General features: G+C 36.6%; 1 protein-coding gene across 4 annotated transcripts; it reads right to left on the bottom strand.

Annotated features, from left to right (window-relative positions):
- Positions 1-219: 219 nt before the first annotated feature.
- Positions 220-19,104, bottom strand: LOC131061519 (probable magnesium transporter NIPA6). 4 transcript variants are annotated; one of them, XR_009110546.2, is made up of 10 exons: positions 18,068-19,099; positions 17,884-17,940; positions 17,554-17,644; positions 17,301-17,461; positions 17,015-17,142; positions 16,718-16,855; positions 1,696-1,788; positions 1,430-1,547; positions 986-1,272; positions 220-873 (listed from the first exon to the last, which is right to left on the bottom strand). XR_009110546.2 is itself a non-coding variant. In XM_057995248.2 (10 exons), exons 3-10 carry the CDS (start codon positions 17,891-17,893, stop codon positions 1,142-1,144), a joined length of 870 nt encoding a protein of 289 aa, XP_057851231.1. In that variant the 5' UTR covers positions 17,894-17,940; positions 18,068-18,178; positions 18,965-19,103; the 3' UTR covers positions 220-1,141. The 4 variants fall into 4 exon arrangements, 2 of the variants coding, with proteins under 2 accessions (XP_057851231.1, XP_057851230.1); XM_057995248.2 differs by having other exon boundaries at positions 220-1,272; positions 18,068-18,178; positions 18,965-19,103; XM_057995247.2 differs by having other exon boundaries at positions 220-1,272; positions 18,068-18,385; positions 18,965-19,101.
- Positions 19,105-23,359: the final 4,255 nt, after the last annotated feature.

Genomic DNA, 23,359 nt, shown 5'->3' with positions numbered 1-23,359 from the left:
TCACGAATGTTGAACCTTTGATAATTTCAAAATAAATAAAAGACTAAAGTTGTGTAAGACTTTCATTTTTATATAAGTATGAAATTGAGTCATGGTACCTGTTTCTTACAGTTTACTAGTCACAATGCAACCTGGATTAAAAAAGACAACGCACAAGAAATAAGGAGGTGCTACTAAAGTGTAATGATATAAATCAAGATTGTATCCGGACACAGGAACAAGAGCAAAAGCACAATTTTTGGCTCAAATATGTGCGTTAAACAAATAAAAGATTTTGCAATTCAGCTCCCATACACCAGTCACATGCCATCTGGCTGCCGGAAGAATGGAATAAGGTTACAAGATAGATTTACAATGTAATCCACAATACAACAAAGTGGCATATCTAATTATCAAGGCTTAAACTAATTACCACAGAACATTTTAACAAACTAAATAAGTAACTGAAGGAACAAATACACCTCACTCGGCTACAATAGTTTCCACTTCCCTTATTTGACTGTAGAAAGCTAAAGATGAGATCTCTTTTGACGAGGTTAGAAGTCCAAATAATAGACTCTGTGCCTGTTGGAACTTGTAATTATCATTCCTTTTCACAATTTTTATGCTTGAAACCCTCATTTCCAACTGAAGGATTTTGTAATGCGGAAGATAGCAAATGATGATACATGAAGCACATGATGACACTGTAGATACTTGCTCAGATAAATTCAAGGAACTTCGTAAATAAATTGGTTTGAATATTACTAAGATAACTTATAAATTTACAAGGCCTACGTCAGTCCTCCCAAGGATTGCAGACTGTGAGAGGGCAAAACTGGAACAACCTCTCATTGCTGAATGTGGGCATATCTGGCTAACTTTTTTACTCCACTGCAATAAAGTACATATATGCAGGTGCTTCGATTCAATTCTTTTTGTAAAAATCAGCAGATCAAACAAATTGAAATCTTTCATTTTATACAGCCTGTGAAAAGTTTGTAACCTGAAAACAGCAGGAAAAGATGCTGTGTTTGCAGCGTCACTTGATATAACCAAATACACTTACGGCCCGGAGTGCAGACTAATTGTACAGATACAACTTGATCCAGGGTAACCTCCATGTTTAATTTAATCCAAACTCACAAAAATCTGATGTCAGCTAGCAAAATAAATCTTGTCTTAAGAAAGTAATCTCTTCTTTGCTTGAACTGTCCTCTTCCATGTCCTTAATCAACTCCCCATTTCCTTGGCAGTGACATGTAGATGAATGTGTTAGTGGTGTATAGATGCCTGCAGGGTGATCAGAATGCCAAAAACTTGTCACATAAATAAAAACATTAAAGGTCATTGATGTTTGCTGCCACTGCTTGCTTATAACGTTCCAAACAGGCAACACATTTTTTATCAGATTTTGCTTATGATTAACATAATAGAAAGGAATATATACTTGTTGAAGTAGTTTTGTCAGAATCTTTTGTAACATGCAATATGATTGTCCCTGAAAGAACAGTGATGAAACCACAAATCTCTGAAACTATGTCACTTGCGCTCTGACCATCCCAGTCCTGCAAGTAAAAATGAATGTAAATACAAAAGCAACACGTAATAATAAACTCCTTTTGAGAAGCCAAAAACATATCCAAAAAGCAACAAGTGACCAGAAACTTCTTTTGAAAAGTCAATCCTTCTTTTATTCAAGGAGCCCACGCATACCTTAAACATGATAACACTTGCAACAATTGTCAGTGTTGTGAACATCACATAATAGATGGGAGAAACCACTGCAGTGTTGAAAGTGTCGAGAGCCTACAACAGAGAATGGGTTAAGTCAGAAATATAATCAGGAATGATGATTGCCATTAAGACAGATAGATCTATTTCACCATCAACCTCTGAATAAAATTATTTAGGAAACACTAATATTTTTATTCTGTTTACCCTCAAAAATGGGGCGATTCATATGAGGGAGAAAGCTGAAGCTGAACAGTTATGTGCCTAACTATGCGACCTCTCACCTCAGACATAGATCACATTGTTCATGTCACTTGACTCGTTATGTAATCTATCTTGCCTATCTGTATTACTGGACAATCTGATCCTATAGCCTCTTCTACACTTCAGTGAGTAAATATGCACATATTTACTATGTGTACCTAGTAGATACACAACAAGTGGCCCCAGTGTCTTGTTCTTTGAGCAGCATTCTTTTCTGTTCAGCCATTCCTCACCTTTTTCTAAATTTAAAAAAAAAATGAAAGTCATAACCAAAATAGTTTTGATATATATATATATATATATGAAACATACAAAAGAAAAGAAAAACTAGCCATGAGGGAGCTTCTACGCATCTCTGTTAAATGTTATTTAGAGGATCCGGTTAATACTAAGAGGTGGGGTGAATCAATATTAACAACAAACTGAAATCTTAAACCAAACTGATCAATACTTCACCAAAACAGATCATAACCAGTACCGGTAGCCACTGAAATCAATCTACTAATCAGATTTATCAAACTGCTCATTAAAGTGTTCCATATCATGCATGCAATAGAAAGATATCAACTTAACACAAACACAAATCAATCACCATATGAACACCAGGATTTTCACATGGAAACCCAAATGGAAAAAACCACGGTGGGAATTGGTACCCACAAGATTTTGCACTCTTTCAGAATGCACCCTGTTAGGAGCCTAGCTCGGTTAGGAGCTTACAATTATGCCCGGTTAGGAGCAGACCCTGTTATGAGTCCCCCGGTTAAGGGATTTACCTCAGCCCTGTTAGGAGCTTTACTCTGTTAGGAGTAACCTTGTGAAAGGATTTAGAACCCAAGCTAATGAATCACCCGGTGAAGGGATTTATACAATCAGGCCTGTCAGGATCTACCTAGTTAAGGGATTTTGAGTCTGCTGCAACTATTAGGGAACAACAGATGTATGATCTAAAAATAGCACTCTCTGCTTGCTTGTACAGATCCTTTTCTGCTCCAATCTGCTTCTGCAGACACACACACTGGTTCGGCCACACACTCTTCTTTTGATCACCGATACAGTAAATCATTACAGACTTACCCTAAATAGACTTTACAACTTAGTTGGTTACAAAACCCTAACCTCATACTAAGATTTACATCATAGATCATCACAGATCTTTACAAATCATTACAGATCATCATATGGATCATTACAACAAATTACAAATCAATTACAGCCGTTGAATGATCATAAATCACCACCACACTTCGATCTAATAAGAAATCAAGCCCTTAGAACATTCTTCTATGTTCTTCACTGTTTCCCAAGAGATTCCATCTTTAATCACGCCAAAACAACATTTTAACACTTCACGCGGATTCAGCCACGTCATCACCATCTTACAAACATAATGTAATACACCACCGAACTCAAAATCATTACCGGTTATAAGATTTGAATACCAGTTCTTAAACCCTACTAAAACCCTACAGAAAATACATCAGTCAATCACAAACATGAGTTCCGGTAGCCAAAACATGATGCGGTTCCGGTCATAACCTCATTACAATGTTACAAACACATTCCAAACCGCAACACCAAATTCTTCAACAATCTCTAGATCCAATTACTTAAGCATAACACAGTTTCACATTTACCGGTTAAAGTCCTATTTGCCAGTTAACTGTCAAATCCATTCCATAGCTTTCCGGTCAATCATAGACGACTTAGATAACATGATAGAACAATGTAACCATAGTTGCCATCAATGACAACACAAACTAATCATCAAGTCATCAAACAACATCTCAACTATATCATCACCAACAGTCCTTATACCGGTTCATCAATATCATCAACAGTTATGCCAATATCTATTCACATTATCAGTTATGCCAATATGCCAACATTAAAATGCAGCTATTAGTTGAGAATCTGTACTCATGGACCATGATGCATCGGAGAGCTTTCTGGGATTATGAGACCTGATAGTTGTCCAAGAAGAAATTTCATAGTTACCTATGCTAATAATATAAATTGTGTAAAAAAATTCTAAGGTCCTTGATTTTACAAAAATATCATACTTTTCATGAAGCAATGACATCATACTCGCTTCCAGCCCACAGAGGAAATGCCCTTTAAACACTTGTATGATTCCAATTGTATGCCTTCCTTTTTGAACTCTGGTTTGATTACGTCTTCAAAATGGTAGCAGACATTATGAGGGGTTAAACCTGCCCTTAAAGAATATTGGCAGAAGAGATACACACAAACATGCTAGAATATGCATGGAATTGGAGCTGGTTCAACCTCTTCCAGCTCTAAAGGCTGGAAATTTGGAATGGATACAGCCAACTGACTAGGAATGCACACCTTTCTGCTGCAGAAGTTGTCATGAATTTGTACACCACACTCAGGAGCAATGCCTAATGCTGTCAAAAACACAACCAAAAACACGTCCAGTGGAACCAAAGAAAGGAGAAGGTGATGCATTTTAGAAGCCCAATAAGAAACATGTAATTTTGAAAGTGGGACAATTTACCAAGCAGGAACAAAATAAAGGAAACGATATCAGTGGAGAGTTAAAGGATCTCCAGGGAAAGGTAAAAAACGATGGTAAGAAAAGGAGGTCATTGAAGAGATCTTATAAGAAGAGAAAGAAACAAACAAATCTAGGCTAGAAGGTAACAATAGTTTAGCCTCACTATAGAATAAGAACAGAGAATTAGAATCAGCAGACGACTTATGAGACAACCCAGAGAGCCACAAGATATATAAAAATAAATTAAAGGAAGACCTTGGGGAGCTCGGCGCAATCAGAACCAACATCCATGAGGGGCTACAAGAACTAGTACATATAAAAAAACAATATCATGCTTTTATAAACAATGAAGATTATAGCCTAGAAGATAAGGTCAAGCATGCTTAGACTAAAGAACAAATGATAAAATATGTAATTGAAAAAAAAGCCCTAACATTTTGTTATTACAAGAAACTTGACTTTCCCAAGTTCTTGTAGATCAAAATAACTCCAGATTTAGAATAAAAGGTAACCGTGTAGGGACACTGCAGAGGGGCAATCAGGGAATTAGTCAATTCTATGGAATCCTGATCAGATGAGAGGTATAACAATGGATTCCTCTAATGATCACACCACCTGCCTAAACCAAAGAAATCAATCTTTTTGCATAAGAGAGACTCTGAAAGAGTTGGAGAGCAACAAGCGAATGAGATTGGGAAAAAAAAGGCTTATTGGATAAGGCTGCAACATTGTCTTGGAGACCAAGGACAAAGGAGGAATTGGAAGAACTCTAGCTGCTTGGATTCGTTAAATTTTATTCCAGCCTAGAATTGTGGGATACCAAGCCATGTTCCCGTTACTTCATATGCACAATAGAAGAAAGCATAAAAGAGCATAAAATTGAAAAGTTTGATCAGTTTCTAGAAAGGCAAGCTGAATAGAGCAAAATTTAATCAAGTCTCAGATCTTATAGGCTAGAGGCTTGGACCATTCGCAATTTGTCATTGGCTCACCTAAGTTGTGAGCCCAAATTTTAGCTCATTGAGCTCATTCGGATTCCCAAAAATATGGTTGGAACACCCAAGTTTTGATAATCCTTACTCATGATTGGTGGCTTAAAAGGTCATCTTGGAACAGGCAAATGTCAGGGATATGGCCGAAGTTAAATTTCAAGAGCATCTTTCCTAGCAAAGTCCAGGCAAAAGAAAAAATTAAAAGATATTCAAGAAACAATTCAAAGGGATTATCTCAACATAAAATTAGTTGCTGTTGAAGAATTAGATCATCTAAATAACATTTATAGGAAAGGAGTTTTTTGTAACTGTTATCACAAAAGCTCACACCCTTGCTGAGCTATCAACTCAGCAACCTTGTGAAACATGGAGACAACCCCGAAGTGTGGGACCTTGCGCAAAGGGTTGAATCTCCGGAGAAGGCCGGCTTCCTTCTCAATCCAGGTGCAGGTGTTGAACCAACTCAACACTTCAAAAATAACTCCTAAGCCTATCCAAACAAATTGCAGAGGTAAAGGGAAGAGAGAATGCTTAAAATCAAAGAAGGTGATGCACCAAGATAAGAGATTGTTCCTCTCCCCACCCAAAATGGCACAAGGAATCAACTGAAATACCCAAGAGATGCACAAACTTCAGTTGCATGAGTGACCCAAACGCATGTATGGAGGTTAGAATTTGCTAAGTGTCAAGAGGGGAGAAGGATTCCCACAAGTCACACTTAGAAAAACAAGTTAACACAGCATATAGGGAGAGAAGAGCCACAAAACATACACTTATGATGAAGGTAAGGAAACATACATAGCATGCATAAGTTGAAGGAAGGCAAGAATGTAATTTCAATTCATTCAAAGGCCAAAGGCCAAACTTACAGTTGTAGAAATGCAAAAATAATTACAAGTTTTCAAGAGAAGAGAAAGAGCATAGGAAAGCTCAAGGTAGCAGGGAGAGAACCTCTTACAATGAGGCTTAACAGCCTTTATATAGAAAAATGGTTACAAGAGTGATCATGACCCCTGTATGTCAGTCTGGAAGTGCAGGGAAGTGCATGCACTTGACTTGTACATGCAAGCAACCTAGCCATACCACAAAAGGCAATCCTGAGAAGGTGGATTGACTAGCCTTCCAAAGTCAGAATATGCAGTCATGACACAAGTCACCAAGCATGGCCTCGTACCTCCCTTGATGGAAATCCTGCCAAAAACATTAAATGCACCCTTGTGGCTCCGCAAAAGAAGGTGCATAAGTCACCAAAACTGTCAGAGCATTTAAATCTTTGAGTGTCGATCACGCCATCCACAAGTGTCGTCAGTCAGAAGGAAGTCCGAGGACTTCGGAAACTCGGGTTCCTAAGGTGGGGAAGACAAGGAAAGAACTTCGGAACCTCGGAGTTCCGGGGTCCCGGGAAGGAGAAAGGAGAGCAGCAGGGAACTTCAGAACCTTGGGGTTTCGGAGTTCCGGAGAACTAGAAAAAGGGGCAAAGGGAAGGAACTTCGGAATCTCGGGGTTCTGGAGTTCCGGGGGGAACTAGAGAGAAAAGGCAAGGAAGGAAGGAACTTTGGAACCTCAGGGTTCCGAAGTTTCGGAGAGAAGAAAGGAAGGCTAAGGAAGGAACTTCGAAACCTCGGGGTTCCGGAGTTCTAGGGAAGAGGGAGAAGAAAAGGAGGGAACTTCGGAACCTCGGGGTTCCGGAGTTCCAGGGAAGGGAAGAAGAAAAGAAAGGAACTTCGGAACCTCGGGGTTCCAGAGTCCCGGGGAACTGAAGAGAAAGAGAAAGAAAGAGAGGAATTTCAGAACCTCGAGGTTCCAAAGTTCCTGGAAAAGAAGGGAGAGGCAGCAAAGGGAAGTAACTTCGGAACCTCGAGGTTCCGGAGTTCCGGAGAAGGAGAAGGCAAAGGGGAAGAACCTCGAAACCTCAGGGTTCCGGAGTTCCGGGGAAAGAGGAAAAGGCCAGGGGAAGGACCTCCTTCGGCAAGGCAACACTTCCTACTTCATGATTCTTCTGCTTAGTCCTTGGTCAACTAGGGCAGCATTGGTCGATGGATCGTATCTCTGATCGGTTCTTATTGATGGACCAAGGGTGTCATAAAATAACAACAGTAACCAAAGTTGTGAATCAAGTGGTTCCAAGAAGGGGACCAAACACTAGGTTTCTTCACCATAGGAAACAAGTAAGGCACCAAGAAAACAAGATCATTCATTTGGAGTTTGCGAGGGTAGAGTTTCTAGAATCTCATATGGAGATAGGAAGGAAAGTAGATTGCTTTTTAAGGGTTTGCTTTCTCAAGCAATGCAACCTTAAAGTTTTCCTCTTCACTGTTCCTCAGCTGACCTCTCTTTCTCAAATCCTCTAACTGATGTGACCAATTGTAATGTCCACACTTTGAAATAGAATTTAATGGCAAATAATAATAATAAAATTAAAATTCACAAGAATAAAAATAAAATTAAAATTAAAATATAAAAGAACATAATTAAATAGAATTTAAATTTAATTAAGTTAATGAATGGTCAAAAGACATGGAATGAAAAGTTGTGACTCTCTCAAACATGAGATATAAAAGGGAGAAGAATACCTCATTTGAGAAGGATAATTTGAGAATCAAAAGTGCAGGTCTGATTTAAATAAGAAGTGCAGATCTGATCATGAAAGGTTGTGTCCCTTTTAAAGGGCAGATATAATGAAGAGTTGCATTCTTTCAAAGGGTGCTAATGGTGGAAAGGGCATGTCTCTTGCCAAAGGGCATACATAATGAAGAGGTATGACCTCTCCCTCACATTGAGAGATATAAAGGAAAGGAATCAAAAAAATCCAGTGACATCACCATCGATCAAGTTACAGGAAGTAACATCTTTGTGGTATGCATGGGGACTGTCATGGTCCTATCAATATAGACTGTCATGCCCCATTCCTAACCTTCATATTTCCTTTGATCAAATATAATATATTCTTGACCCTATAGTTATTAATAATATGACTTTATCAATAATCATAATCAAACTAGAAAGTAGAAACATCCGATCAATACTGAAATGAATGTATTTTAAGGGAAAAGCAATTATGGATATATCCATGATTACCCAGCCACAAAGGAAATCAAATAATAATCAATGGTGAAAGGAAAATAATGATAAACAATGAAATATAGTTAATCAATGAAAATGATAAGTAGACATTAATATTAGTTAAGTCAAAGAGGTACGAATGAGGAGTTATGGGCAGGGGTCATGTAAAGAGACATCTCTCCTTTCACCGCATATCTCTTCGGATCCTATTTAAAGGTGGATATGTATTCCATCAAGGGCATCAAATGGAGGTGGGTGAAAAGCATCGAACAGTCCTTCAAGAAGAGAGAATAAAAGGAAAGATCGAATCTGCAATTATCATTGAGACAAAGAGAGAGTATGAGGTTTCTGTGCATATATCTGATAATACTTTCTGCATACTACTATTGATAGCAGATCGCTGTTATGATTATTCAATATAGTATACTGCATGTTATCTCCAATCTGCTCATTTTAAATTCATACTATGTGATTGCTTATGGCTATTTAACATGGGATATGTGACATAATATGATGTTATATATATATATATATATATATATATATATATATATATATATATATATATATATATATTCGATATGATTATTGTAATCAGCCATGGTTGGGAGATGAAGGATTGCAATAGGGAGAACAGTGTTGGGGTCACCTCTAAGCATGCCACCTCATATGTATGGCAGGGTCCACATGAGGCCAAAGGGGGGCGAAGGTGCTCTGCCTTTGGGCTTAGGAGGGTTAGACTTAGGACACCCTATTGAGGAAATCCTTGTCCTCTCCACCATGGTTATAGACGGGATCATATGAGTAGGAGAAGGTGGCTTGATTGAGGGAGAACAGTTGTTAAGACACCCTATTAAGTGTGGCTTGGGTAAGGGAGAACAGTTGTTAAGACACCCTATCAAGTTATCCATCCTAGCTTGCTATGATTGGGATTCCTTTAGTTTTGATCTATGATTCTGATCTCTAAATTTACAGTTGTTTGTAATTGCAAATGTATTTAAGTTTCATCAATAATTGGTCCTTCTTTACTTTATTGTCTTTCTACTTTATTTTATGAATCATAGTTTTTGGATCATAATCAATCATTCTTTATTTTATGTATCATCATAGTTAGTTGTTTGTAATTATTATATAATTTGAAGGTTAATTACCTAACTTGTTTGCAGGGTTTTTCTATTAAAGAGATAAAGGTATTCCCTCTCTAACCCACCCTTAATAGCTAAGAATTGTAATCTAGGGCAAAATAGGGCATTTTGCAAAAAGGGACATTACACCAATCCTTGAGGAGGTAAGGTGTGCCCTTCTTTATCTCAAATGTAATAGTAACTCCAGGTACTGATGGCTTTCCAACTTTCTTCTTTCCGTATTTTTGGTATATTAGTAAAGTCACAGGTTCTACATCGATGGAGGAGTCCAAGAGTTCCCAAACATTCTGAAGGCTTTCAATTCCACCTTTATAGCTCTAATTCGTAAGTCAAAAACACACAAAGATGTTTCAAAAATTGCAGGCCTGTCTATCTCCCTTTGTTAGCCACCATACAAGGTCGGTTTCAACCTCTCCTTCCATAAAACATTTCCCAAGAACAAGGAGGTTTCATTCATGGCAAGCAGATCCTCAACAAGGTGGCTGTAATTCATTAAGTTCTTCACTCACTGTCTACCAATGAGGAAAATTGGATATTTCTAAGGCCTATGGCATGGTCGATGGGGGCTTCTTAGAGCTTGTTTTTGATTGGTCTAGTTTCTCTGAGGAATGGTGGGATTAGGCACACAAGTGCTACACCACCTCCAAAAGCGAATTTTCAATTCCATATAGGCCTCCGCCAAGGAACATTCTTCCCCTACCTGTACATTATTATGGCTGAAGCTTTGGGCCAAACTTTCCAAGAAGAAAACAGAAGCAGCGTGATAAAAGGCATCAATCCAACCTCAAGAGGAGTGCTGGACACTTCTGCTCAGTTTCTGTATGATACAATGTTAACAACTCAACCATATATAGGAAAGTGATAAGATCAAGAAAATCCTAGGAAAAGATGAGTCTGCTTCAGGACAACAGAAGGAAATGAAAAGTCTTTTTTATCAAATGTCTTGGTAGGGGAACAAAATTATTTGACCAGATTACTCGGTTGTAAAAAGCACTCCCCCCTTAATTAACCAGGATTCCCAAGTTCCATGAAAAGAAAATAGTTGTCTTGTGGGAAAAGTCAAATGGCTCTTCTCTTCAGTGGGTTACCTTACACTCATTCAATCTATTCTTCTGCCAGTCCCTCTGCACTTGTTCTTTATTCTGACTGCCTTTAAAAGGTTCATCAAAGAGAGAAAATATAGTATATTAAAAGGAATTTTTCATGGCAAGAAATTTTTTGACAAAAAAGAAGAGCGCATCTTTGCAATTCCTGGCCTTTTATGTAGAATTCTTTGTTATCAGAAATGGACAAACAATTATTTTTTAGAACGATGCTGCACAGAGGTTTCTCCATTGACAACAATTCAAATTTAAAAACATTTAAGTAGGAGGCCTGCAGCCAGTTGGGCTCAAAAATCAAGAAGTTGTGTAAAGAGAGGTGATAATATAACCAAAATCAGAGAAAGGTAAGAATTTGGGCTGTTCCAACATTCAGAAAGTTTGGAGGAAAAGTTGAAGGGATAGGTCAACGATTTAAGACTTGCAGTCTGACCAAGATAAACTTATAGAACTAGACAGCAATCTAGATCAGGTAAATATACAGTCAATGAAGGGTATTGAATGCTTGTAGAGGGAGCACCATTAACCCAAAAATCAGAGCTGTGAAATAGAATCTGGAGCTCAATAGTTTGGCTAAAAGCCAAAGTCCTCTAACAGATCACAGCTCATGGTAAAACTTTAGCAAAATAAATTTGTAAAAAGAAATGCTTTTAAGACCCCTCAAGATGTCAGTGATGTCAGGACCATGAGAAAGTCAACCATCATTAAGTTATTTGTTTAATCAAGTCATTTGCAATTATTTGAATTTTCCATAATGGAACAGTTGATTTTGCCTTTAAACTGAGAAATTAGAACTAATTTTGAATCCTTGAAAACTCTGTTTGAGTTTTGATCTTGGCCATTTTTATTGAGCCATTTAGAATGAAAGAAGAAAAATGATTTTTCAACATCAGTATCACCCCAACCAATGAAAAAGTCTTGCAAGGCATTATCCTCATCATCGACGGAAGTATGCAAACTGTTAGTGTTTGGAATATGAGAGAATTGATCCTGAGAGATCACGAGTCTCACTTTGAAGGCCCATTGAGATGTGATCTGTATTGGTACAGTAATTAAGTCAACCATCTTTCGATTAATTATCTTCATCCTTGTGAAATCTGTACTATGGTTATCAAGTCTTTTGCAATGGACTGGATCTTCCCTGATAGCATAGTTGATTTGTTCTTAAGCTGAGAAATTGGGACTAATTTAGAATCCTTGAGAACTCTTTGAACTTTAGTCTTGGCAATCTATATTGAGCAAATCTAGAATGAAAATAAGAATTGCCCCACTAAAGAAGTCTTGCAAAGTATCATCCATGTCATTGACGAAAGCGCGTAAATGTTAATGTGGGTATGTAAGAGAATTGACTTCAACCTCAGCAATTCACAAGGTTAATAAAAGGAGGGTTGGCATAAAGTTAACATTACTGGTGCCTCTAAGAGCAACCTGCACCCTCCCAGAGTGATATCCTTGGGAATTCAAATCTAGCTTTGTTGGCATGCCAACTATGAATGTTACCAAGGGTGAAGGATCAATGGTCAGTTTTAAACTTGCCTTCAAATATGGAGTTTAAAATCTTGAGATAAATAAAGCCTCAAAACTAATCATTGGCAGAAGAAATAAAGGGAATGCAAGAGTTGGAAAATTAACAACTTTATTGAAGCCTTAAATCTGAGGTATCATTTTAGGAATATAAGCTTTTCTCAGTGTTGCAGAGAAGAGAACAAAAGCATTGACTGCCTTGCCATCTTAACAGTTTACAATCAGAGCGATTGCTAACTGGGGCAATCAAAGATGAAGTTATGAAAAGATCTTGGAAAAAAATCCATTATGATCAGGTAGGATGTAACAACAAACAGAAAACTACAATTACACTCCACAGAGAATGTATCTAGATTGTTTAATAGAAGTGGGAATATGGATCTTTCAACAAACATTTAGTACTGGAAAGTTATTTCTCTCCATCTATCCTTACCTTTTTTCTATCTTTTCTTTCTCCTATTATCTTTGTCGTCACCCTTCCCCTTCTTTTATCCATCATTCCCTAGCTTTGTCCTCTTTATTTGTAGAACATTTGTCTCTAATCTTGTAGTTTGTACTCTCCCATGTCTGCCTTTTCCACCTCCCTGTCACTTGTCTCCTTTTTTACAAATGACCGTACATTCTTTTATCATTCTTTTGTCCTCTCTCATTGGTCTTCTTCACTAGTGCTTACAGTTGTTTATTGTCCTATTCATATTCTCTTACAGATGGAAATCTATAAATTGCTCCACTCTATTTTCCCTTGTATGATTCATTTTTGCTTCCTTCTCTTTATATGGACCAGTCCTTTCAGCTCTCCTTCTATATCAGCAGCTTATCATAAATTGCACCCCTCTATATTTTTGCTTGTATGTGTTCCTTTTTGCTTCTTTCTCTTCATATGGACTAGTTCCTTAGCCCTTCTTCTATAAAATGCTCCACTCTTTTTCCTTGTATGCCTTCCTTTTTTATTCTTTCCCTTTTATATGGACTAGTTCCTTAGCCTTTCTTCTATTTCAGCAGCTTATAATGTTTTAGCAAACCCTTTCAATAGTGCAAAAAATATTCAAATCCCTCACTTGCTTTAGCAGAGATGCAAAAACAACCAACCTATTCAAATACCCACAAAATACAGTCATAGAAGCACTGATGGGAGCAATGAGAGTAATAATGAGACGGAGATTGAGCTAAATGTCCCCTCACTTACTGGTGCCCTTTGCTTCTATAGTTCTATAGCATGTTGTCCAACACCTATCAAAGAGGAAATTCAAATAACTTTTGCTTCTAGGAGACATGCCAACCCTACTCCTCTTCTCAGAAACTCTTTGAAACACTCAAGCAGGTTTAACAATTAAATCTCTATTGATAATTCTCATCATGTCAAAAATCAAATTCTTATTCTTCAACGGAATCGTTTCCCACCTCCCAATCAAGCATCATCAGAAACTAATACTTCTGTTAGGCATGCTTCTCAGATCTGAATTAGAGGTATGGGAAATCAGGTTGTTGCTGATGATATAAATGGGGGGATTGGGTATACCTCTTCGCCACCAACTTTTGAAAGAAGTAGCATAAATGATCTTATTGGTGACTATTCTCACCAGGCCAATTCCTCTTTCATGTACCACAACTCACCATAGCCCTGGTGAAGAGAATCACTCGTCCACATTTCCTTTGACTTTATCAATTGGTTTTGAACTTATCAAAGCAGTAAAAAGAAATCCAAGGAAATTTAAAATATGGTGAGTGTGAATGATGATTCCTGCCATGTGGTCATGAATTCCACTGGATGGTCAAGAACTCTACGGTGGAAACCTTTCAATTCATAGGAACCAACGATTCTCTAATTGAAGAAATCATTGATATAGCAAAATCTGATTCCAATAATTTGGAAGATCCATTTGTTATTTGTCCCTTAAAAGTAATAATTGTCTTAGTCATTGCATATGTTTTTCTGTACTAATGATGGATTGTGGCTAGGGTCCTTTTGACCTTGGTTTTTCCTTGTTTGCAATTGCTATTTTTTAAAGTTGCATGGACATGGATACAGATACAAATACGAATATGGTATCGGATACGGATATGGCTGGATACAACATTCATAAAAATGCATACACATATGTTTAACACAATTTTCTAAGTTATTAGAAGAGAATTTCATTACTTCAAAAGCAATATAAACACATAATTGCTACATAAATAATTATAAGTTGATTTAACAATTTACAATATGCAAAAATAGTAGAGTTGCATTAGAAGATAACCCAAAAAATTAGGTCGCTTAAATAGAAAAACATTTCATTTGTCTTTCACATTTGTTGTAGGTTTTGTTTATACTTTATACCAGAAAAAAATTAAAAAATGCATGAATGAAGTTTTTTTAAATTAAATTTGGAAAAATTTACGTCAAATTTTAAAAATATCAAATCACATAGTATCCAGCATGGTTGGAAAATCAAGGTTTTTTGGGCGCATGGGTATGGTATCCAACATGTATCCGAGCTGTATCAGATTCATATATGTTTCAGATATGGAGATACACGCACCTAGGGAGGGACAAAGGAGTATCCGGCTACTCTGCTTTTTCTATTTGTGGGACTCGGTCTGCCCTTTTCGAAATTAATATATTAATCATTAACAAAATTAATGCATGATTAAGTATCAATTATCTTTTTGATGCTATAATTTTTTTCTATATGATACTTGTTATGTCCCCACACTTGATTTTGTACTTGGAGCTCTCTATATAAGGAGCTACAATTTGTAATTTTATCATTCATCCCAATCATAGTTTGTGGACTCAAACTCACTGAGTACTTGACAAACCAAAAATTTTGACTCAGCATAAACTTGACAACTTAAAAAACACTCAAATTTAAAATATCCAGTAAATCCTGAACCATCTTTCTTATGTTCTTACTGGATATTTTAAGATGGTTTAGAATTTACAGGCAACTTAAAAAACACTCAAATTTAAAAAAATAAGCATCGTGACAATGAGTTGAACTAAAATTCTTTGGCCATGTTACTGATCTTAGGGAGAGGAGCTTTGTGGTATCTAGTGGGTGGTGTAGCATTGAGCTACTTTTCATAGCATTTCTTCCACCATAAGCACAATAAATAAGTTGCTTCCATATGTTACCCAGTCTAGTACATATATAAGCTAGGTAGCCATACTTACTTCTTAAGACATTAAAAATAGATTTATGGTTGTGTATATGAACTTCGGACAATCATAAGAAGCAAAACATGCAACAGAAAAATTTCTCATAAAATCCTAGGCATGCATCATCTAATATCCTCAGATGCTGAAAATCACAGCACCTCAAGCACCAGGAAAAATTTGATCATAACAATTTGGTCATATAACATATGTTAAGTAATTTAAAACAGGAACCATTCAAAGTTTTCATACAACTCAATGAAGAAATTCCAATAGATACAAATTTGGTTAGACCTATAATTCAGGATAAATTATGACTCTGATTAAAAATCAGCAGTGTAAACAAGGCCAAAAATGAAATTCAGATTGATCAAATCATATAATAAAATGGAATATTCAACTTTTTCATACAAGCTTCCAAAAAATCAGTCACTGGGGCCTGCACTGCTTAGCATGGATTTCCTCTGGCTTAAATGTCAATTCCTGTAGGTACCTATTGCCTGAGACTTCATCCTATCTTTTCAACGACCGAACTCATGCCATTCAGGTGTGGCAAACAGCAGCTATAAGAAAACCCCGGTGCACAGTATTAAATTATAAATTCATTTAGCCTTACCATTGAAGCAAAGTCCCACTGGAAACATTTCAATCTTTTGCAGCCATCTTCTCTCACTAGAAAATGGATGACTTGATTCCCAAGAGGAAAACTATTTGCAATCCTGGAATTTGACCAGTGTTAATGCAAAATTTCTTTCTTTGTCACATTGCAGATTGTGCTTTCATTACTCAAGGTGTCTGGAATGCATGCATTCTAGAAAGGAATATGTGTCTAGAATGCATGCATTCTAGAAAGGAATATTTTTAAATCTATTCTATTTCAAGCTGACTATATCATTGTCAAATTAATAACAAATAAAATCGACAACTTACCAATTTCATCTATAAAACTTGTTGGAATGGACAACAACAATTACCATACTCTCATCTATGCCAAATAAATAGAAAAAATGTTTCTAATATTTAACTCCACCATGAGTATTTCTCACTTAAGAGATAAATATCTATTGATTAGAAAATTTATATTAAAAAAAATTCTTCCATATATTTTCCTGCACTCAAAAGATTAATAAAAACAGTTATTTTAGGAGACAGATATCCTAAAAGGCATGTCTTACTATTGAACGTGTTAAATATGGGAAGAATAAGTTCAGTTCTTAGCCATGACAAATGATAAAAGAATAACTGTAACTAACCTTGTTTAAATAATTGAGTTGCATTATCACACATGTAATTGCCACCATTGTAAAGAACCATGTTGCAGGGTAAGCTAGCTGGCTTGTTCCCTCTATAGTGAGTTTTATGGCGATTCCCATGGCCTTTATACTCATGACCTGCAGAATGGCATCAAAGAGCATTTAGGCTGCAAAAACAAAATTAATAAGAATCAATTAACTCTTTTAGTTTGTTGGCATTTGCCTTTCCTTTCTCAACACCACAATTCTTGAAAAGACCACTGAATTTGAAAAAGAGAGCAGAAAGCATCTTTGTACCGTAATAGAGCCCATTAAGGAACAAATGCCTGTATACACCAGTACATTTGTGTGTCCGCATCGTGGAACAAAGTGTAATGTTAAAACCAGAACTATAGCTATCACGGCTACCGTGTAGCACAAAAATGCTGGGAGATAAAAGAAAGGATAAGATCAAGTCAGATAATTCAAATTGAAGTGGCACCTTTATCCTCATATCCAAGTAATCTAAGCATAAATATAATACAAAAGGAGCAAACATATAACGAGGATATCTCCAAATAAAAATCTGGGAGCAGGCAAGTACCAGGTCGAGTTGCAAGATACCAAATTTCTGTGACTGAATCAATAGAACGCTCCTGGGGTGCATGAATTACAATTATTGTAGAACCAACCATGCACATAAGACAGCCTAGCATTCCCATCTTATGCAGTGTCTCTTTCAACATAAAGTGTGCCAATACAGCACTGTGTAAAGCATTGCTATCATTAGCATTTATCAGGATCAGAATTTACAATATAGTGTCATCAAATTCACAAAGGTGCATGTTATTATTTACCTGACAATGATACTCAAGGCACCTAAAGGAGTGACAAGAACAGCTGGGGCAAATACATAAGCTACAAAGTTCGCACACTCTCCCACAATCACTGTTATCAGGTTATCAATGCAACACCTTAAAATAAATAAAATGATGGCAAGTGTAACACATCATGATAGATAAGAACATTTATTAAGTGAACTACATTGAGTTTCATCCACATTTTATAGTTGGGCCTACAGTGAGCATGCATGAAACAATCCAATGGAACATTAAGTGAGAGGCGGGTTTCAAATTAGAAGTAATTATTACATGACAACACAGGACATAAATATATACGAAACTTACTAGTAATCATTCCTATCCACCACAGAGGCTCTAGCAAATATGTATAGCCACCTAAACCTGAAAAGAAGAAAGAAAACATTTTTAGAGTGGAGCAAGATTGGAGAGTCGAGCACTGGGATTCATACAAAAAAATACCAATGTCTAGATGCATTTTCATCCTCATCAATAGCCAAGCAATCTGTACCTGCTCGAGGTCCTGATGCCCCAGCACGTTTCAGGCCCTTTTTCTTGATTATGAAGCTTGCCCCTATAAAAGCACTGGATACAATTGCTAGCAGACACCCATTGAGATTGTCTGTAGACAAACCCGTCCCAATTGTTATTAATCTTTCCAACACAAATTCCATATTGGCGACAATTGACAATAGCATCTCAATTCACTTTCTTCCTTGCATTAATAACAGCAAGAAACCATAGTGCATCCAACAAGGTATCAGACGCGAATCAAATTCAGAACGCTGCAAGTCCTCACCACTCTGATCTCTATTGAACATAAAAACCGCTGCAAGAGTAGCCACAACATCAAATCGAACTCAGAGTCCTCCTATCTATAAACACCATCACACTCACGCACCGCTCAAAATCCCACCCTTATAACTGAAATACAATTTTGGGAGACGCAAAATCTATGAGAGACTTAATTAGTCCCGGAGGATTCCAATTTCCAGCCTAGATAACTGTGGGCTCCTCAGCAACCCTTTTAAAATTCCAGGAAAACAACTATTCAATTGGGTATCACAGAAATCTAATCGTCGTGCACTTGGCTAGAACCCAACGATAAGGCACATCCTCTACAATCTTTGCAGATCGTGTAGCCCTAAACTATAAGCAACGCCCACCCGATTTGGTCAAATTTCCAAACATGTAAGGTGGAAATTCATTCCAAAGATCTTGGAGTGCATGTACACCGTTCCGCCAATATTTTGGCAGGTAATTTTGCCGCTTTAGGTAATTCTAAATTTTTATTCTGGTTACATACCTCGCAACGCATTACAGGATGATCGAATTATGCACCATTGAACAGAAAAACAATCCAATGCAAGCAAGCAGAATTCCAATGTTTGACAAAGAGAGAGCTGACCTGTGTGTAGAGGTAATTAGACTTAATTAATGATATTCATCCATGTGGGAATGTTGTGTGTTGTGTTTAGCTGGAACTTGAGGGCTCGGTGCTTACCATCCTCTTTCCCCCCTCTCACCTGCCATTCAGAACGCAACGCATTTTACTAGAATATTATTATTATTATTATCAGCATTAAATTACTGACTTAGAAAAAAAAAATATTATATTAATATTTAAATGTTTATATAGATTATTATCAGCATAAAGATATGCTTGCTCTTTTAAAGGTATACATTGAAGACAATAGAAGCTTAGTTAGTGTTAATGAGAGGAAATAAAGTCAAGAAAATATAATAAGAGTTGCGTAGGTAAATTCTTGCTTCATTTGCACATAATTTTCAAGCATCCACCTATAAATGAAGGTTACAACTTCTTTTTTATAAAGAGATATTGTGAAGATAGTAATGAAAAGAATAAATTGAAAGGTTATCTACAAAAGGTTATATTCAATGGACACATTCCATAGAAAAAGTTGGACCATTTTGGTCTCTATATGTGTAAAATTAGACAAAAATAACATGTAATTTTTTAGAGAATCTTTAAAGCCGTGTGACACTAAATATTATGATAGAGAAGACAAATATTTGATATTCTCTCAAGGTCATAAATCGCCATCCTTTGAATTACAATTATATGTTTGACATATATGTATGTGTGAGTGTGTGCATGATACACACACATATATATACATATATACATGTGCATATATATGTGTGTGTATGTATGCATGTATCTATCTATCTATCTATATATGTATCCATGCATATGCATTTATGTAAATATACATCACATTGTAGACACCTAAAAATGGTCAACGCTTGCGGAATCATACTTTAACATTTGCGCATTGCCTTATTTTAGGTTTTTGCGTTGCATTAACATTTTCTCCAATGTCACGCACTTGGTCTTTATCATTTGCGAGCATCAAGTCCTTCTTCTACATTCTTCATTCGTCTCGCTCTCAAATTTGGTCTTGTCGACAACACTCTCCAGTCATGATTTTGATCGATCTTATCCTGTCGCATCAATGTGCGTGCTCATTTGTCATCATTTTGGACATCGTCAATCCTAATTAGGGTTTTGTCCTCTTATCAATCTTACCATCTGGCGATCGATTTGTCATCAATCCTTATCATTTTCAATATTGTCGTTTTGCAATTGATTTGTCATCGATCGTTGTCATGTTCGATCTTGTCATTTTGCGATCGATTTGTCATCGATCGTGGTCATTTTCAATCTTGTCGTCTTACAATCTATTTTGTCATCGATCCTTGTTCTCTTGTCAATTTTGTCATTTTCCGATCAATTTGTCATCGACCGTTGTCTGTCTCAATCGTGTCAATTTGGATCACTTAGTCGTTGTTCCTCGTCAATTGGCGCATTTATCAATCAAATCGTTTGTCAGCATTGGTCCTTTATCAGTCAGAATCATGATTAAATCGAATCGATATCGATTATCCTTTGTCAAGACCTAATTGTCATCCTTGCATTGCTAATTCATCTTCTAGGGTTTTATGATTTATTCATTTAATCATGTTTGTCATTTCTCTCTCTAGGTTAAATAAATTATTTATTTATCCTAGGTCTTTGAGTCACAATTAAATGTTTATTTAATTGGCTAATTATTCATCTTTTTGTGAATTAATTAATAAATGACAAATTATTAATTAATTTACCTAATTTCACATCATTCCTAATTTCCTAAATTCCTCGATTTCTAAATTCCCTCTTTGTAAATTAATTAATAAATGAAAAATTATTAATTCATTCACTAATTTCCTATTTCCTCATTTTTCTAATTTCTTAATTCCTAATTTTCTTCTTTTTCTAATTTTCTATTTCTCTAATTCCTAATTTCAATTTCCTCCTATTTTCCTCCTAATTTCATGGGAATGACATTTCAATTTGTCATAATTTGTCATAATTGACAATCAATCAATTTTGACATAGAAAGTTGTCATAATTTTGTCATGAATTATCAATCAATCAATTTTGCATAGAAAGTGCAAATTTGTCATAATTTGTCATAATTTGTCATATTGATTTGCAATTTCCATTTGAATTGAATCATGCTAATTTGATCATTTCTCCAATTTATCTATAAATTGGATGAATTTCTTCAATCCTGATCTAATAATCACTTTGTCGAATCAATCACGCTTTGAGTACTCTTGCGCTAATTGTCAATCTTGCTTTCACATTAGGTTTATGCACTTGAAGGTGAGATCCACAAACAAAGGCTATTTGGAGAAGAAAGAAGGACAATGGAGCCGCATGAAGGAGACATTCGAATCTGCATCTGGTTTGCTTAGTTTTTAGTTTTGAATGTTTTGCTTTCATGTCTCTATTGAGTGTGTTAGGATCGATCATTGCAATGAGCTTTTGTGATTGAGCTAGCTTAATATTGATATTTGCTTTGATGATTTCCGATTTCCTAGCTACATTAATTGGTGAACCTGACGTGAACTAACCCCCTAATCATGCTTTTGAGTGCTTTTGAGTTGATTTGCAGGTCAAAAACCCAAGAAGCAGGGTAGTGCAGGGTTTTCTGGGAACTTCTGCGCCTGTGTCAAGCATTATGCGCCTGTGTCAAACATTCTGCGCCTGTGTCAAGGACATTCTGCACTTGTGTCAGACATTTTGCGCTTGTGTCAGACATTCTGCGCCTGGGTAGGGCCAGAAACAGAGGTAAAAGACAGTGTTTTTCACTTGGAAATTGTTTTCTTTTGCATTCTGTTTCTGCTTTTTTGGTTTTGTTGGTACTGATTCTCTGTGCAGAACCTTGGCATGCGCATGACAAAGACAACAAATGAAACTACTAACACGTTTTATGCAGGTTCGATAGTCGAAGACTAAACATATCGAACTTTTGACTTGGGTTTTGCAGGTTGCCTTGGACATACAACTAAACTTTGTGTTTGCAATTAATATATTAGGCACCTAGTGATTTCTAAATAGGATGGAATGAATGTAAGTTTGCTTTGATTGTTGAGTATGACATTGGAGTAGGAGAGTATGCTCTCATCCTTCTTAAGGTGATCAGAAATCCAGATCTTCAATACCATGCTCATGTTTTTGATTGTGTGTCACCTTTAGAGGGCCTGCCTTCCCGACCATTTGCTTTTGCAAGCAAGTGATAATCGTGAGAAGGGAACGACCCAAAGTGAGTACGGCTAGAATACCTTGGCATTCTAACTCACTATAAACAAATACCTGATGGGCGAAAGCTTTGAAGGAAGGGTTACGTGGGAATTGCAGTTACTTGGGAAGTGATGACCCTTGAACTCTTTCTCATATCAGCATCTAAGTAGGACCTCACGGTCTAAATCGTGCTTGCGCGACTACATTTGTTTGGTATCTTGATGGGCTTAATGTCTCAATCACGCTTGCGTGACATCAAGGAGTAACGCTTAACAGAAATCCTTACTAAACACCTTGTATTTAGAGGCCAAAAATCCTTCTAGTTGCTTGAGAAGGACAAGTTTGGATACTTGGAAGAGATGCTAAGTTCGCCATGGGGAGATTTCCATGGGGACTGATGCTTGGCTGCCCTGAGAAGTGAGTGCCATGGAGGGGAGCCCGTGGGGTCAAGCATCTATGTATTCTCCTTGAATCTCATAACGAGTCTACCTCTCAAGTACCTACTGTCCTTGCCTACCATAAGAAATGTGTGAATGAGCATGATTGTCTTGAGTCTAAGTTGAAGTATCTTGTCTTCTTTGCTTGTCAAAAGTTGAATTGCATCTCATTTCAAAAACAAGGCAAATTGATTCAAAACAAGGTTAAACATAAGAACATTTCATCCAACAAAGTTCAAAGCACCTTCAAACATGGTTGTCAAACATTGTTCAAAATCTTGTCTCAACATTCATGTCACTTAGATTTAGGTGCATCTTAGGTTTGCATTTTGCAAATTCATTGTCAACTACCAAGGTTAAGTTTCACCTAGGTCATACTCCTTTGCATATCAATAAGGGTCATCCATTTGCATGTGTCCTCTTGCATTAGAGTAATACCATTGTCGTACATTCATATTTGCATACCCTAGGTCTCTTCATTAAGTTTAAGTCATTATCATATCATATTAGGGTTATTTGCATAGTAATTGTCCCTTTGCATATAGTGTCAAAACTAGGTTTTGTCATACTTGAGTAATCCAAATCTTTGATAAACCCTAAGTCATTGTTAAGAAGTCTAGACCTTATCAAACCTTTTCTCTTTATGTCATTATTGTCATTTGGTCAAACCTAGCTTAGTATCCAAGCATATAGGGGAGACGTTGTCATTTGTCCTTTTGTCACTTGGTCCTTTTGTCCTTTTGTCACTTGGTCCTTTTGTCCTTTGAGGTCTAGA

The sequence above is a fragment of the Cryptomeria japonica genome, chromosome 8 (assembly GCF_030272615.1).
Source record: "Cryptomeria japonica chromosome 8, Sugi_1.0, whole genome shotgun sequence".
NCBI classification, from domain to species: Eukaryota; Viridiplantae; Streptophyta; class Pinopsida; order Cupressales; family Cupressaceae; genus Cryptomeria; species Cryptomeria japonica.
This window is presented reverse-complemented; position numbering and strand designations above follow the sequence as displayed.

Coding starts and splice junctions, on each gene's coding strand:
- LOC131061519 (XM_057995247.2), bottom strand. CDS start 18,254: ATGCTATTGTCAATTGTCGCCAATATGGAATTTGTGTTGGAAAGATTA. Junction 16,856..17,014: donor CCTTAATGGGCTCTATTACG/GTACAAAGATGC, acceptor GCCATTCTGCAG/GTCATGAGTATAAAGGCCAT. Junction 1,548..1,695: donor CAAGTGTTATCATGTTTAAG/GTATGCGTGGGC, acceptor TTTTACTTGCAG/GACTGGGATGGTCAGAGCGC.